The sequence below is a fragment of the Centropristis striata genome, chromosome 16 (genome assembly GCF_030273125.1).
Source record: "Centropristis striata isolate RG_2023a ecotype Rhode Island chromosome 16, C.striata_1.0, whole genome shotgun sequence".
In the NCBI taxonomy this organism is placed as follows: Eukaryota; Metazoa; Chordata; class Actinopteri; order Perciformes; family Serranidae; genus Centropristis; species Centropristis striata.
This window is the reverse complement of record NC_081532.1, coordinates 3289970-3303333: the sequence shown is the minus strand read 5'-3', so window position 1 is coordinate 3303333 and position 13364 is coordinate 3289970. Positions and strand designations below refer to the sequence as shown.

Here is a 13364-nt window from a genome sequence, read left to right as displayed (position 1 = left end):
GCTGAAGATGAATTTGAGATGCAGCTCTGCACTGTGAGTCAAGTTGTTTTGGTCAAAAATATCTAATTATAATAAGTTGTATAATGGGTCATAACATTAATAGGTTGCTGTCTGAAGTCCATTTCCACGTTCAACTATGTCCTATAACTTGTTGCAGCAATTTTTTGGGTTGATACTATTTGTTACAAACATTTGGAGCTGAATAATGCAATTTAATTCATCCTGAGAATGGATAAACATGGTCAGAAACCCTCCAGGGCCGTCTGAATACTGAGTAGTGAACTGAAATTTGACTTTTCTTTGTTTTTATATAAATAAATATAGAGTGAAATGATTCTGCAGCTTTTGTGTATATTTATCCCAATTTTTCAAAAACAGTGTTGAGGCATATTTGTTGAGTCAGCTCCTGAGCTTCAGGCTCTGGGTGGAAACTCCCCTCAGCAGCACTGACTGACATCTGACAACTGTTGTTGTTGTTGTTGTTGTTGTTGTGTCTCAGAATGTTTATGTGACTATATATGTTTCCTTCTTACATAACCAGGAAGCAAACAATACCTCATTCTTAACCTGACAACACAAAAAAACTCTATACTATACTATACTATATACTTTTTAAAAATTATTTATTTTAGCATTTTAATCCTTAAAACATAAACATTTTTAAACATTTAAATATTTCCTGACATATGACTTGTAATAATAAGTGACATCATAATAAACATCAACACACAAAACATGAGGGGAAAATAGATGAATAAATAAATGGAAAAAAAAGAGGAAAATAAATAAAAATTAATATTTATATACACATACATACATAGATAAATAAATACATTCATAAATTATTAATAATAATAATAATAATAATAATAATAATAATAAATATATGAAATGAGTGAAAATAAGTAGAAAAAATTGGGTAATATAATAAGAAAGAAGTATATAGAATTAATACATAAAAAGGTACAACAAATAGATTAAATTAAGGAATAGGTAATTATGAAATAAAATGGTTCAAAGGTACAAAAGTATTAATACTAGTAACAAAAAATCTCCATTTTCAAACATGAGGGGAGAATAGATAAATATATGAATTAAAAAAATAGGAAAATAAATAAAAATTATATATATAAATATATAAATAAATAATAAAGGAAGGGAAAAAAGGTACAATAAATAGATTAAATTAATTAATTGGTATTTATGAGATAAATAATTAAAAGGCATAAAAGTATTAATACTAGTAACAAAAAAATCTCCATTTTCACTAACAAGAAACTCTAAACGATCCGTTTTACATAAGGATGACTAAATGAGATTGAGTCGGACTGTGAGAGATGATTCATGGCGCTTCAGGCCCACGCAGCAGAAAAACAACTTGTTTTGTGGTTTGTTTTGCTCTCAGAGATAAGAAGCCAATAAATCTGCTCCACTACTGACTCTTTATCTCTGCCGCGCTGCAGAATGTGTAAATGCTTGTTGTGTTTCTTTCTCTGTCCTCTCCTCAGGGAGGGCGACTGGTGGGAGGCCCGTTCTCTCACTACTGGGGGAACTGGTTACATTCCCAGTAACTACGTTGCTCCGGTGGACTCGATCCAAGCTGAGGAGTGAGTCAAACTTTACTTATATCAGCACACACAGCAGCTTCATCATACATATTTTAGAGTGGGAATAAAATATATATATTTATTTTATTTTTATTTGAGAGTGAGAATAAAATATGTAATATACTTTTGATGAAATAAATATTATTTATTTTATTTTTTAGTTGAGAGTGAGAATAAAACACATTTTATTTTTATTTGAGAGTGAGAATAAAAGATATAATATATCTTTAATAAAATTAAAACTTTTTTTATTGAGAGTTAGAATAAATTATACATTTATTTTATTTTTATTTGAGAGTGAGAATAAAAGATACATTTATTTTATTTTTATTTGAGAGTGAGAATAAAACATATAATGTATCTTTAATAAAATAGATATTATTTTATTTTTATTTTTATTTGAGAGTGAGAATAAAAAAATCTTTATTTTATTTTTATTTGAAAGTGAGAATAAAATATATATTTATTTTATTTTTATTTCAGAATGGGAATAAAAATATTTTTATTTTATTTTTATTTGAGAGTGAGAATCAAATATATTATTTTATTTTTATTTCAGAGTGAGGATAAAAGATGTATTTATTAAATTCTTTTGAGAGTGAGAATAATATATATATTTATTTTATTTTTATTTGAGAGTGGGAATAAAAATATATTTATTTTATTTTTATTTGAGAGTGAGAATTAAAGATATATTTATTTTATTTTTATTTGAGAGTGAGAATATAAATATATTATTTTATTTTATTTGAGAGTGAGAATTAAAGATATATTTGTTTTATTTTTATTACAGACTGAGAATAAAAGATATATTTATTCAATTTTTTTTGAGAGTGAGAATAATATATATATTTATTTTATTTTTATTTGGGAGTGAGAATAAAAGATATATTTATTTTATTTTTATTTGAGTATGAAAATAAATCCTATATTAATACATATTAATATATTATATATTAATTATTGTACATTCTTGATACAATAGTTTGTTTTTTGATGACAAAAATTGTATTATCATGTATTTATCTGTTAATATTTTTATTTTTATAGATTTTACTTGTATTTCTATTATTGTTACTCCATCTAGCACATTATTCCTTATTAAGTTTTGTATTTTATGAACCTCCAGCTACTGTTAGTTGCCAGTTTTCTGCTCTACTTTGTTAGGTTTCAGTCATGCATTCTTACTTTCACACACGGCAGCTTCACCGTAAATATTTGAGAGTGAGAAATAAAGATATTCATCTCCGTGATCGTGATTACCTCTTTTTTTTCCTCCGTGCAGCTGGTATTTTGGTAAATTAGGTCGAAAGGACGCGGAGAGGCAGCTGCTGTCCAACGGCAACGCCAGAGGCACTTTCCTCATCCGTGAGAGTGAAACAACCAAAGGTACTCCCAGCCAGAAGAAGCTCTCTGCTGACAGGTTGCATGCTTTTTAAAAACTTAGCAAACAGACGCAAGTGTTTGTGAATAAATAAATATTTAGAACACTTTACGTGGCAGTAGAAGCAGTTTATTTATAGACAAACGTAGAAGAGAATCAGACTCATAGTGCAGCTTAACATTTAATGTGATTGCATGGTGCATCTCAAAAAATTTGATTTAGAACATTTCCACTAGTTCAAGTCAAACAAGTATTGATTCATATAGACGGACATATTTTCAGAGGAAACATTTACATATTAAACATACTTTTTAATATTGGGCTTTTGTAATATTCAAAATTTAAGATTAAAGGCATAATTATGAGATAAAAGTTGAAAATTATGACAAAAGTTGAAATTATGACATAAAAGGTCGAAATTATGAGATAAAAAAGTATAAATTATGAGATAAATGGTCATAATTATGAGATAAAGGGACATAATTATGAGATAAAAGTCAAAATGATGAGATAAAAAGTCTAAATTATTAGGTAAAAAAAATAAAAATTATGAGATAAAGGATCATAATTATGAGATAAAAGTCAAAATTATGAGATAAATAGTCGAAATTATGAGATAAAAGGTCATAATATGAGATAAAGGGTCATAATTATGAGATAAAAGTTGAAATTATGAGATAAAGGGTCATAATTATGAGATAAAAGTTGAAAGTTATGAGATAAAGTTAAAAATATGAGATAAAGGGTCATGATTATGAGATAAAAGTCAAAATTATGAGATAAAGGGTCATAATATGAGATAAAAGTCAAAATTATGAGATAAAAAGTCGAAATTATGAGATAAAAGTCATAATTATGAGATAAAAGTCAAAATCATGAGATAAAAAAGTCAAAAATATGAGAAAAGGATCATTATTATGAGATAAAAATTAAAATTATGAGATAAAGGATCAATATTATGAGATGCATGCATGCATTTTTGTGACCATCATCCTAAATCTGTAAAACCAAATTAAATCCTGTCCTCCCTCCTTGTTCTGCCTCCTCTAATGAAATCTCAGTTCTCTCCTTGAATCCATCAGTGTCTTGTGCTCTGTGCTCCAGGGGCCTACTCTCTGTCCATCCAGGACTGGGACGATGTGAAGGGCGACCACGTCAAACACTATAAGATCCGTAAGCTGGACAGCGGAGGCTACTACATCACCACCAGGGCCCAGTTTGAGACGCTGCAGCAGCTGGTGCAGCACTACTCTGGTGAGGAACTCCCTCAGTCTGATCCCCACCCTTAAACTCATAATGACGCATGCTTTTTATTCTACTTAAAGGAACACTCCACCGTTTTTTCATATTAAAACATGTTATTCGGTCAAGTAAGACGAGTTGATACAGACCTCTTGCGTCTCAATGCGTGCACTCAATCGCCCTGGCGCGCGGCGCCACTTGGCTAGCACTTAGCTTAGCCCAGTTCATTCATTAGGATCCAAACAGATGGACAGTTAGAAGCGACCAAACTCCTCCACGTTTTCCCTATTTAAATACAGCTACACGAGTAGTTAAACGACCAAGTATGGCGACACAAAATAAAACGTGGCGCTTTTCTAAGCGGATAAAAAGGATAACTATAATGTATGGCGGAATAGCACTTGGGAGCACTTCGACTCGGCGCAGTAATATCATCACTCCTGAGGGGAGAAGATTTTTCAGGAGTGATGATATTACTGCGCCGAGTCGAAGTGCTCCCAAGTGCTATTCCGCCATACATTATAGTTCTCCTTTTTATTCGCTTAGAAAAGCGCCACGTTTTATTTTGTCTGTATCAACTCGTCTTACTTGACCGAATAACATGTTTTAATATGAAAAAACGGTGGAGTGTTCCTTTAAACAACATGTATTATATTCTCTCGGTGTTCCTGATCCAGCCAGGGCCGCGGGGCTGTGCTGCCGCCTCATCGTCCCGTGCCACAAAGGCATGCCCCGCCTCACCGACCTGTCCGTCAAAACCAAAGACGTGTGGGAGATCCCGCGGGAGTCGCTGCAGCTCATCAAACGTCTCGGCAACGGGCAGTTCGGAGAGGTCTGGATGGGTGCGTATCTAGCTTTTTTGGCGTCCTCTCTTTTTTTTTTTGGCACGGCAGAGACTTTGGACAGCTGTGCAGCAGTGTTGAGAAACATTCTGCATGTGTTGGATCATTGAGAAGTAACACCCAGATAATGCTGCACACAGGGAGAGAGTTAGCTCTTAATGACTTCATTTAGGGACTGAAATCTCTGCTGAATCTCAACATGTGTCCATTTGAACTGGAATAAGATCATTTTTTTTAAACTTCTCATGCAGTGTGCCTTTAGAGCAGGGATGGGCAACTTAAATGCTGCAGGGGCCCACAAAAGTCGGAATTATGAGATAAAAAGTCGAAATTATGAGATAAAGGATCATAATTATAAGATAAAAGTTGAAATCATGAGATAAAACGTCGAAATTATGAGATAAAGGATCATAATTATGAGATAAAAGTTGAAATCATGAGATAAAAAGTCGAAATTATTAGATAACAAAATAAAAATTATGAGGTAAAGGATCATAATTCTGAGATAAAAGTCAAAATTATGAGATAAAAAAGTCAAATATATGAGATAAAGGATCATTAATATGAGATAAAAGTCGAAATTATGAGATAAAGGGTCATAATTATTATACAATTTTTCATGTTCACTACCACAGGGCCACATATAGGAGCGTGCGCTTAACCAGATATGATGAAACTGCAATTTTAAATATGTTTACAGTGCAGTAACTTAACATATTTCATGCTCAAATGCATGTATAACAGTATAAATAGGAATACAAAAGGTTTGAAGCAAATAAAAAATAACCACTTAGTGTGATTATTTTTTTTCAGTGCAAGAACAGCAGACCAACATTAATTGCAAGAAGTAATTTTGTGCATTTTTACACTGAACTTTGAATATTTCATGCTCAAATGCATGTAGTTGTACTGAGGGCCACTTCAAGTGAGAGTGCGGGCCGTATGTGGCCCCCGGGCCTCCAGTTGCCCATCCCTGATTTAGACCACTTGCAGCTTGACGTATATCACTTTATTCTGTCTAATTAGGTTTCTGTGACATGGCTTACAACTTAATTAGTCCCACATTGAGTCGTGAAATGCTCCCATGTGTGTCTGAACATGTTGGAACCACTAAACAAGGATAAAATTAAATCCTCAAATAGTATTTTTATGACAAGGTTAACTCTTCATGGTAAGATTACATTAACTGTCTTTTTTTATCTTTTTTACATCTTTTTTTTGGTCAATTTGTTTCTATTTCGATAATTTTGTGTCTTTTTTTGGTAATTTTTACATCTGTTTTGGATAATTTTGTGTCTTGTTTTATCATTTTTACATCTTTTTTGGTCAATTTGTTTCTATTTCGATAATTTTGTGTCCCTTTTTTGGTCATTTTTACACCTATTTTTTGTGATTTTGTGTCTTTTTTGATCATTTTAATATATTTTTGTTTCTATTTCTATTTCGATAATTTTGTGTCTTGTTTTATCATTTTTACATCTTTTTTGGTCAATTTGTTTCTATTTCGTAATTTTGTGTCCTTTTCTTGGTCATTTTTACACCTATTTTTTGTCATTTTGTGTCTTTTTTGATCATTTTTACATCTTTTTTGGGTCAATTTGTTTCTATTTCGATAATTTTGTGTCTTTTTTTTTGTCATTTTTACACCTATTTTTTGTGATTTTGTGTCTTTTTTGATCATTTTAATATATTTTTTTAGTCAATTTGTTTCTATTTCGATAATTTTGTGTCTTGCTTTATCATTTTTACATCTTTTTTGGTCAATTTGTTTCTATTTCGATAATTTTGTGTCCTTTTTTGGTCATTTTTACACCTATTTTTTGTCATTTTGTGTCTTGTTTTATCATTTTTACATCTTTTTTGGTCAATTTGTTTCTATTTTGATAATCTATCTATCGATATGTATATGTATATGTATAGAATATGCTTCATATATGCTCTTTTTCCTCTTCAGGCACGTGGAACGGCACCACCAAGGTGGCGGTGAAGACCCTGAAGCCCGGCACCATGTCCCCTGAGTCCTTCCTGGAGGAGGCTCAGATCATGAAGAAGCTCCGACACGACAAGCTGGTGCAGCTGTACGCCGTGGTGTCCGAAGAGCCCATCTACATCGTCACAGAGTACATGAGCAAAGGTAGCCGTGCTATTTTAAACCTCCACTATATGAATATTACATAGGTGCATTTGTGCATACACCTACACAGTTTGTGCATAATTTATAAATCTGCATCAGATGGGATTTTTGAACTGGGGGGTCAGCAGATGATTTCAACTCAATGAGTGATTCTTCCACTCCATACCTTAACCCAAATATGTTTTATTTAAATATTTTTTAAATTAACTGTAGTGTAAACAACAACCAACATATTAACATGAATAAATGGAAGTTTGTGCATGAAATTTCCAGTGCAGCCAAACAAATTTACTGACTTGAAGCTGACTCAATGGAGGGGGCCACAGTTTTTCATGTTCACTACCACAGGGCCACATATAGCAGCGTGCACTTAACCAGATATGATGAAACTGCAATTTTAAATATGTTTACAGTGCAGTAACTTAACATATTTCATGCTCAAATGCATGTTTAACAGTATAAATAGGAATACTAAATGTTTGAAGCTAGTTTTGTAGTTTTGTAGTCTTTTTTTGGGGGTAATTTTGTGTCTTTTTTGTCGTTTTTTTGGGTCATTTTGTCGTTTTTTTTTGTCATTTTGTGTCTTTTTTGTCATTTTTGGGTTTTTTTTTTTAATGGCTGTTCTAGTTCTGTGAGTTGTTCGGGTATGCAGCAATACTTCAATGATCACTTTTGTTTTTTGTTGTTTCTTTGTTTTTTCTATAAGAAAAAATGACAAATTTACTCTTTGTGTATGTTTTAATACAGAAGAAAAACAAAAAAAGGTTTGAAGCAAATGAAAAATAACCACTATTCCATCTTAATTATTACATATTTTAGAGAATTATTGTAAAGGAGAATAAGGACTCTTCTATGTTTTATTTAAGGCCTCTTATTTTGACAGTCTTCTTATAAATTCTGTGGTGGATTCTGCTAACACATCTATGTGCTATTTTTTTTTTGTGCTCATTTTTTATTGATTTTCACAGGTATATGTATAAATCGATACAAACGACAGAGAATATCTTCTGAAAGCATAACCTTTTAATTTAATTTATTTATTATTTTTCAATTACAACAGTTCACAAACAATTACACAAACAAGACCATTAGTTTTTCTTTAGTAAAAAAATCTTTAACTCTAGTAATTCCATTGCACAAGGTTTACATCATCCTTGGTTTCATATGCTCTTATTTTGAAAAGCTACATGTGTTTCCTTTTATTTTGAAGGCGGGTCAAACACGTTCTTACCATAACGCCTTATGGTGGGTTTAATTTACACTCAAAGCCAGAACTTGAAAGTCGGAACTAGGAGCTCGGAACAACGTTGAAAATTCTGACATTGGTGTAGACCTTGAACGCACCATCAGCCGCCAGACTCTCTATGTTCGCTGCAATGTAAATAATCTAACTAACGGGACATTAATCCTCTGTTTTACTGCCGATTTTTTTATCAACAACTCATCACAGTGACACAAACTCAACTTGTGGTTGCACAGAAGTGATTGTGCTCCGTTGCCACGGCAACAACTGGCAAATAAAAGTCCGAGCCAAGTGTAACATGTGGCAGGAATCCCAGAATTGATGTCACAATGTTTTTGCTTCAGTTTTGATCCAAATCTGAGTTAAGATCTGGCAGCTGAAGACAACATGAGACAGCTGATCCTAACTCATTTTTCATCTGTTTTTTTTTTTTGTTGTTGTTGTTTTTTAGGGAGTTTGCTTGACTTCCTTAAAGATGGAGAAGGACGAGGCCTCAAACTGCCGAACCTCGTGGACATGGCAGCTCAGGTACGAGCTGAAAATGAGCTGAAATCTTGTTAGCAGAGCACTCTGACATAGATGTTTCTTTCTAGGAGTTTTTTTTCCCCTTTAATTATCTCCAGCTGTCACGAATTTATTCATTTAAGCTCTGTTTTTCAGAGTTACAGCCATCTCTGTGTTGATGTTATGCCAGTGTTTACAGTTTCATTAGGTAGCCTCTTATTTCAGCAGGCCAAAATGGCACGAATTCAAAAGTCTAAACGTGTTATTTACCAATCCAGCTGGCCTGTAATGACTGTATTCTATGACCGAATGGACAACAAAGTATGTAAAGTTAGTAATTTAGCATTACAGTTGGAGCATCGAGTTGCTGCAGTTTGTATACAAGTTGAAAACTGTGATTCATCACTTTCTGTAAGTCGATACGTAATCATTCCTGACACTGGAGTTTAGTTTGCAAATATGGCTAATCTTTTCATTTCAGAGATTATCCTCCCTGTGTTTTTTAAAGGGATAGTTCAGATTTTGACATTTTTTTTTTATGAGTGTGTTTATTAGTTTTTGTTTGCAAATTACAGAAAATCAAACAGCAAGACATTGTTACATGGAACAGACAAACTTTTTCTCCCTATTCCCCCACCAAATAAGTATAAGGAAAACATGGTGAAACTATAAACACAAGATGAAAATAAAGCATAAAAAAATGAATTAAAATAAAATTGAAATAAACAAGTAAATAAAAAAATAAATAAAGTAGTATTGAGAACAATAATACCCTGAATATGGTAAACAGTCTGGCCTTAGGGCATGGACATAATTACACACACACACACACACACACATATATATATATATATATATATATATATATATATGTGTGTGTGTATATATGTATGTATATATATAATATATATATATATATATATATATACATATACATACACTCACTTTAATTATATAATAAATACTAAAAACAGTTATACTGATCAGAGCCAACATTAGCATCATGTCTTAAGAAAATGATAAAAAGTCTCCAGATGTCATCAAAAATATGTTGTTTCTGTCTAATAATGCATGTTATCTTTCCAATTGTCATGTTTGATGCCATCTCCCATCCCATCTTCCAATTCTTGGTCCAACAATATTTTACCAATTAAAGGAAATTATACGTTTAGCTTGTAATATGCACATATTTACAAACCTAGATTCTTTATTTTGTAAGTGTGGGATAGTTGGATATATGCCCAGAGGTCAAATTACTGTTTTTATCAATGGAGTCTGGGGTCTTTATAAAGAGCATAGATATTGGCTTACCTCCCCTGATGCTCTAAATATAGGGTACATTTTACCTGTTTTTATGTCTCTATAAACTACATCTATAAATAGCATTTACTGCAGGTAATTCACTGACTATGAATACAACCCCATTTCCGAAAAAATCTGAACTGTCCCTTTAAGGGTCACAAATCAAAAAATCTATGTAAAAATCTTGCTTAGCACCGATTTAATCACCTTGAATTGTTGAGTGATATGATTGAAACTCCATTTCCCAGGTGGCAGCAGGCATGGCGTACATAGAGAGGATGAACTACATCCACAGAGACCTGCGCTCTGCCAACATCCTGGTGGGAGACAGTCTGGTGTGTAAGATCGCTGACTTCGGTCTGGCCCGGCTCATCGAGGACAACGAGTACACAGCAAGACAAGGTAGGACTGACGGGACGGGTCCTCCAGGTTTAATGTCACAATGTTTTTGCTTCATTTTAAAAATTTGACAATTTCTGACAAAATCGACATACTATAGTATGACTTTTTTTTGAGGGGGTCATTTTGGACATCTCATAATATGGTGTTTTTCTGTCTTTTCTGGCCAGATTATGCTTTGATGTGTATCATTTCACCATAATTGACCAATTTTAAGCATTTTTAGGCATTTTACAAATTTGACCATTTTTGACAAAATCGACATACTATAGTATGACTTTGTGTTTGAGGGGGTAATTTTGAACATCCCATAATATGTTTTTTTTTTTGCTATTTTTTGGACAAACTATACTACCACATGTATCAACAGATTAAAATTGACCCTTTATAAGCATTTTAAAAATTTGACATTTTTGACAAAATCAACATGCTATAGTATGACTTTTTTTTGAGGGGGTCATTTTTGGACATCCCATAATATGGTGTTTTTCTGTAATTTCTGGTCATATTATACTCTAATATGTATCAACAGACTATAATTGACCCATTTTAAGCATTTTTAGGCATTTTAAAATTTGACCATTTTTGACAAAATCGACATGCTATAGTATGACTTTTTTTTCAGGAGGTCATTTTTGTACATCCCATAATATGGTGTTTTTTTTTTTTTTGCCATTTCTGGACAAAATATACTACTACATATATCAACAGATTATAATTGACCCATTTTAGACATTTTTACTCATTTTAAAATTTGACCTTGTTTGACAAAAATTGACATACTATAGTATGACTTTTTAACTAAATTAGACTACATACTATACTATGACTTTTTTAAATTAAATGTTGACATGTTTCAATGTCTTACTATACTTTACTCATACTATCTGTATGAGATCTGTAATGGCAGACTATACTATGACATTTTTGTTACATTTTTAATGACACAGTAGACTTTTTAGACCTTTTTATGACTCTTTGTTTACTTTGCAATGTGTTTTCCCCAACACTACCACTTAGTGAGCTCTTATGTTATAACAGGGCTTAGTTTGAGTTTCCAGCTGCAGCCACAAACAAAAGCTTTATATTACATTTCTTACATTGGTTGCAGTCTGAAAATCTCTGATCTTTTCTGTAGTATTCTTCATGCCCAACCACAGCAAAACTAAAAAAAAAACTCAACGTCAGAGGAAAATGTTGTTAGGCTGGCAGAGGATTTATTCCTTTTATTTAATCCAACATACCTTATACACACAAACACATACACATATGCACACACACTGCTTTTCAAAATAAGTACAGTAATCTAGCAGGAATTTTTCTTGTTGACACCAGTGGAAAACAGAAGCATGTGTGGTTGTAGCATGCCACAAAAACAACAGAACACCACGGTTACACAAGGGAGCAGTGCAGGATTTAAGGCCGACATGTTATACCCAAAAATCCATCTGTTGCTGTGTATCTGATTGAGAGTATGAGGAATAAACGGCCCCACCTTGAAACGCTCTAACGTTTTTCTCCCTTGATTGTCTTGGCAAACGTGAACCAGAGCAGGAGGACTTCCAGACTTCGTTAGTCACTCTGTCAACATGTTCACTCACTCATTTATTATACACGATTTAAATATTTACTTGTTCAACTTGGGCCAAGTGCAAACTGAAACGGAGCGTGATAATGGAATCGTTCCGTTTTTTCCCTGGTGGGATGTTATCACATCCTGATGTCTCCGCACTAATGAAATCACAGATGAAGGAAAATATTCTCACAGAGTCTGACCTACTTTCTCCCTGGTTCTGATAAAGGTTATTGCTTCAGTTCTGTCTGTGTTTCTGCTGGAATTGCAAAAGTGAAATAACAACAAATGTTGCTGCAGTTTGAGCAAGTTTTTAACCCTTTGATGCACAACACGGGTGAAAAAATTACCCTCATTCATCCCCCATGTTATTTCATGCTGCTGTGTGTTTCTCAAATCAACTCTCAACTCAACTTTATTTGTAAAGCACTTTAAAACAACCACAGCCGCAACTAAGTGCTGTACATAAACAAACAGAACAAGAGACAATCAAATAAATAAAACAGGAAATAAACACTAAAATAAATAGTTTCATTGCTTTTTAAAAAAACAATAAAAAAAAGAAAACCATAAAACACTAAAAACAAGAGCAGAGTCTCATGCATTGTAAAAGCCAAGGAATCTGTGCTCTATCTTTTCATAACTTATTTTATGATTGAATATTCCAAGTATTCTTTAAATATCTTGTTTTTGACAACAACTTATCATTATTTCCATTTTTCCTCTCATACTTTATGAAGAAAAAAGGTTTTTGTATTATTACATAGCTAAGTTTTTAGCTAAGTAGCTTGCTAAGCTAACTACTTAGCCAAGAAGTTAGCTAAGTAGTTAGCTTAGCAAGCTAATTAGCTGACTACTTAGCCAAGAAGTTAGCTCAGTAGTTAGTACTTGGAGCCAAGAAGTTAGCTAAGTTGTTAGCTTAACAAGCTACTTAGCTAAAAAAAAGAAAGATATTTTTTAAACATGTTGTGCATTAGAAGAGTAGTGACACAAAACGGGATTTTATTAAATAATGAATAAAGGAAAACATAAAAAATTAGGATGTATTTTGTGATTGAATATTCCAATTATTCTTTAAATATCTTGTTTTTGATCATTATTTCCATTTTGCCTCTCATACTTTATGAAGAAAAA

General features: G+C 32.6%; 1 protein-coding gene across 1 annotated transcript in view; it reads left to right on the top strand.

The window, feature by feature from the left end:
• Positions 1-13364, top strand: part of fyna (FYN proto-oncogene, Src family tyrosine kinase a) — a 45715-nt gene that overhangs the window by 27534 nt on the left and 4817 nt on the right. The window contains exons 4-10 of the mRNA XM_059352671.1: positions 1509-1607; positions 2893-2996; positions 4096-4245; positions 4911-5075; positions 7030-7209; positions 8904-8980; positions 10507-10660. Of these exons, the coding sequence (XP_059208654.1) occupies positions 1509-1607; positions 2893-2996; positions 4096-4245; positions 4911-5075; positions 7030-7209; positions 8904-8980; positions 10507-10660 (929 nt within the window). The remainder of the gene's footprint in view (positions 1-1508; positions 1608-2892; positions 2997-4095; positions 4246-4910; positions 5076-7029; positions 7210-8903; positions 8981-10506; positions 10661-13364) is intronic.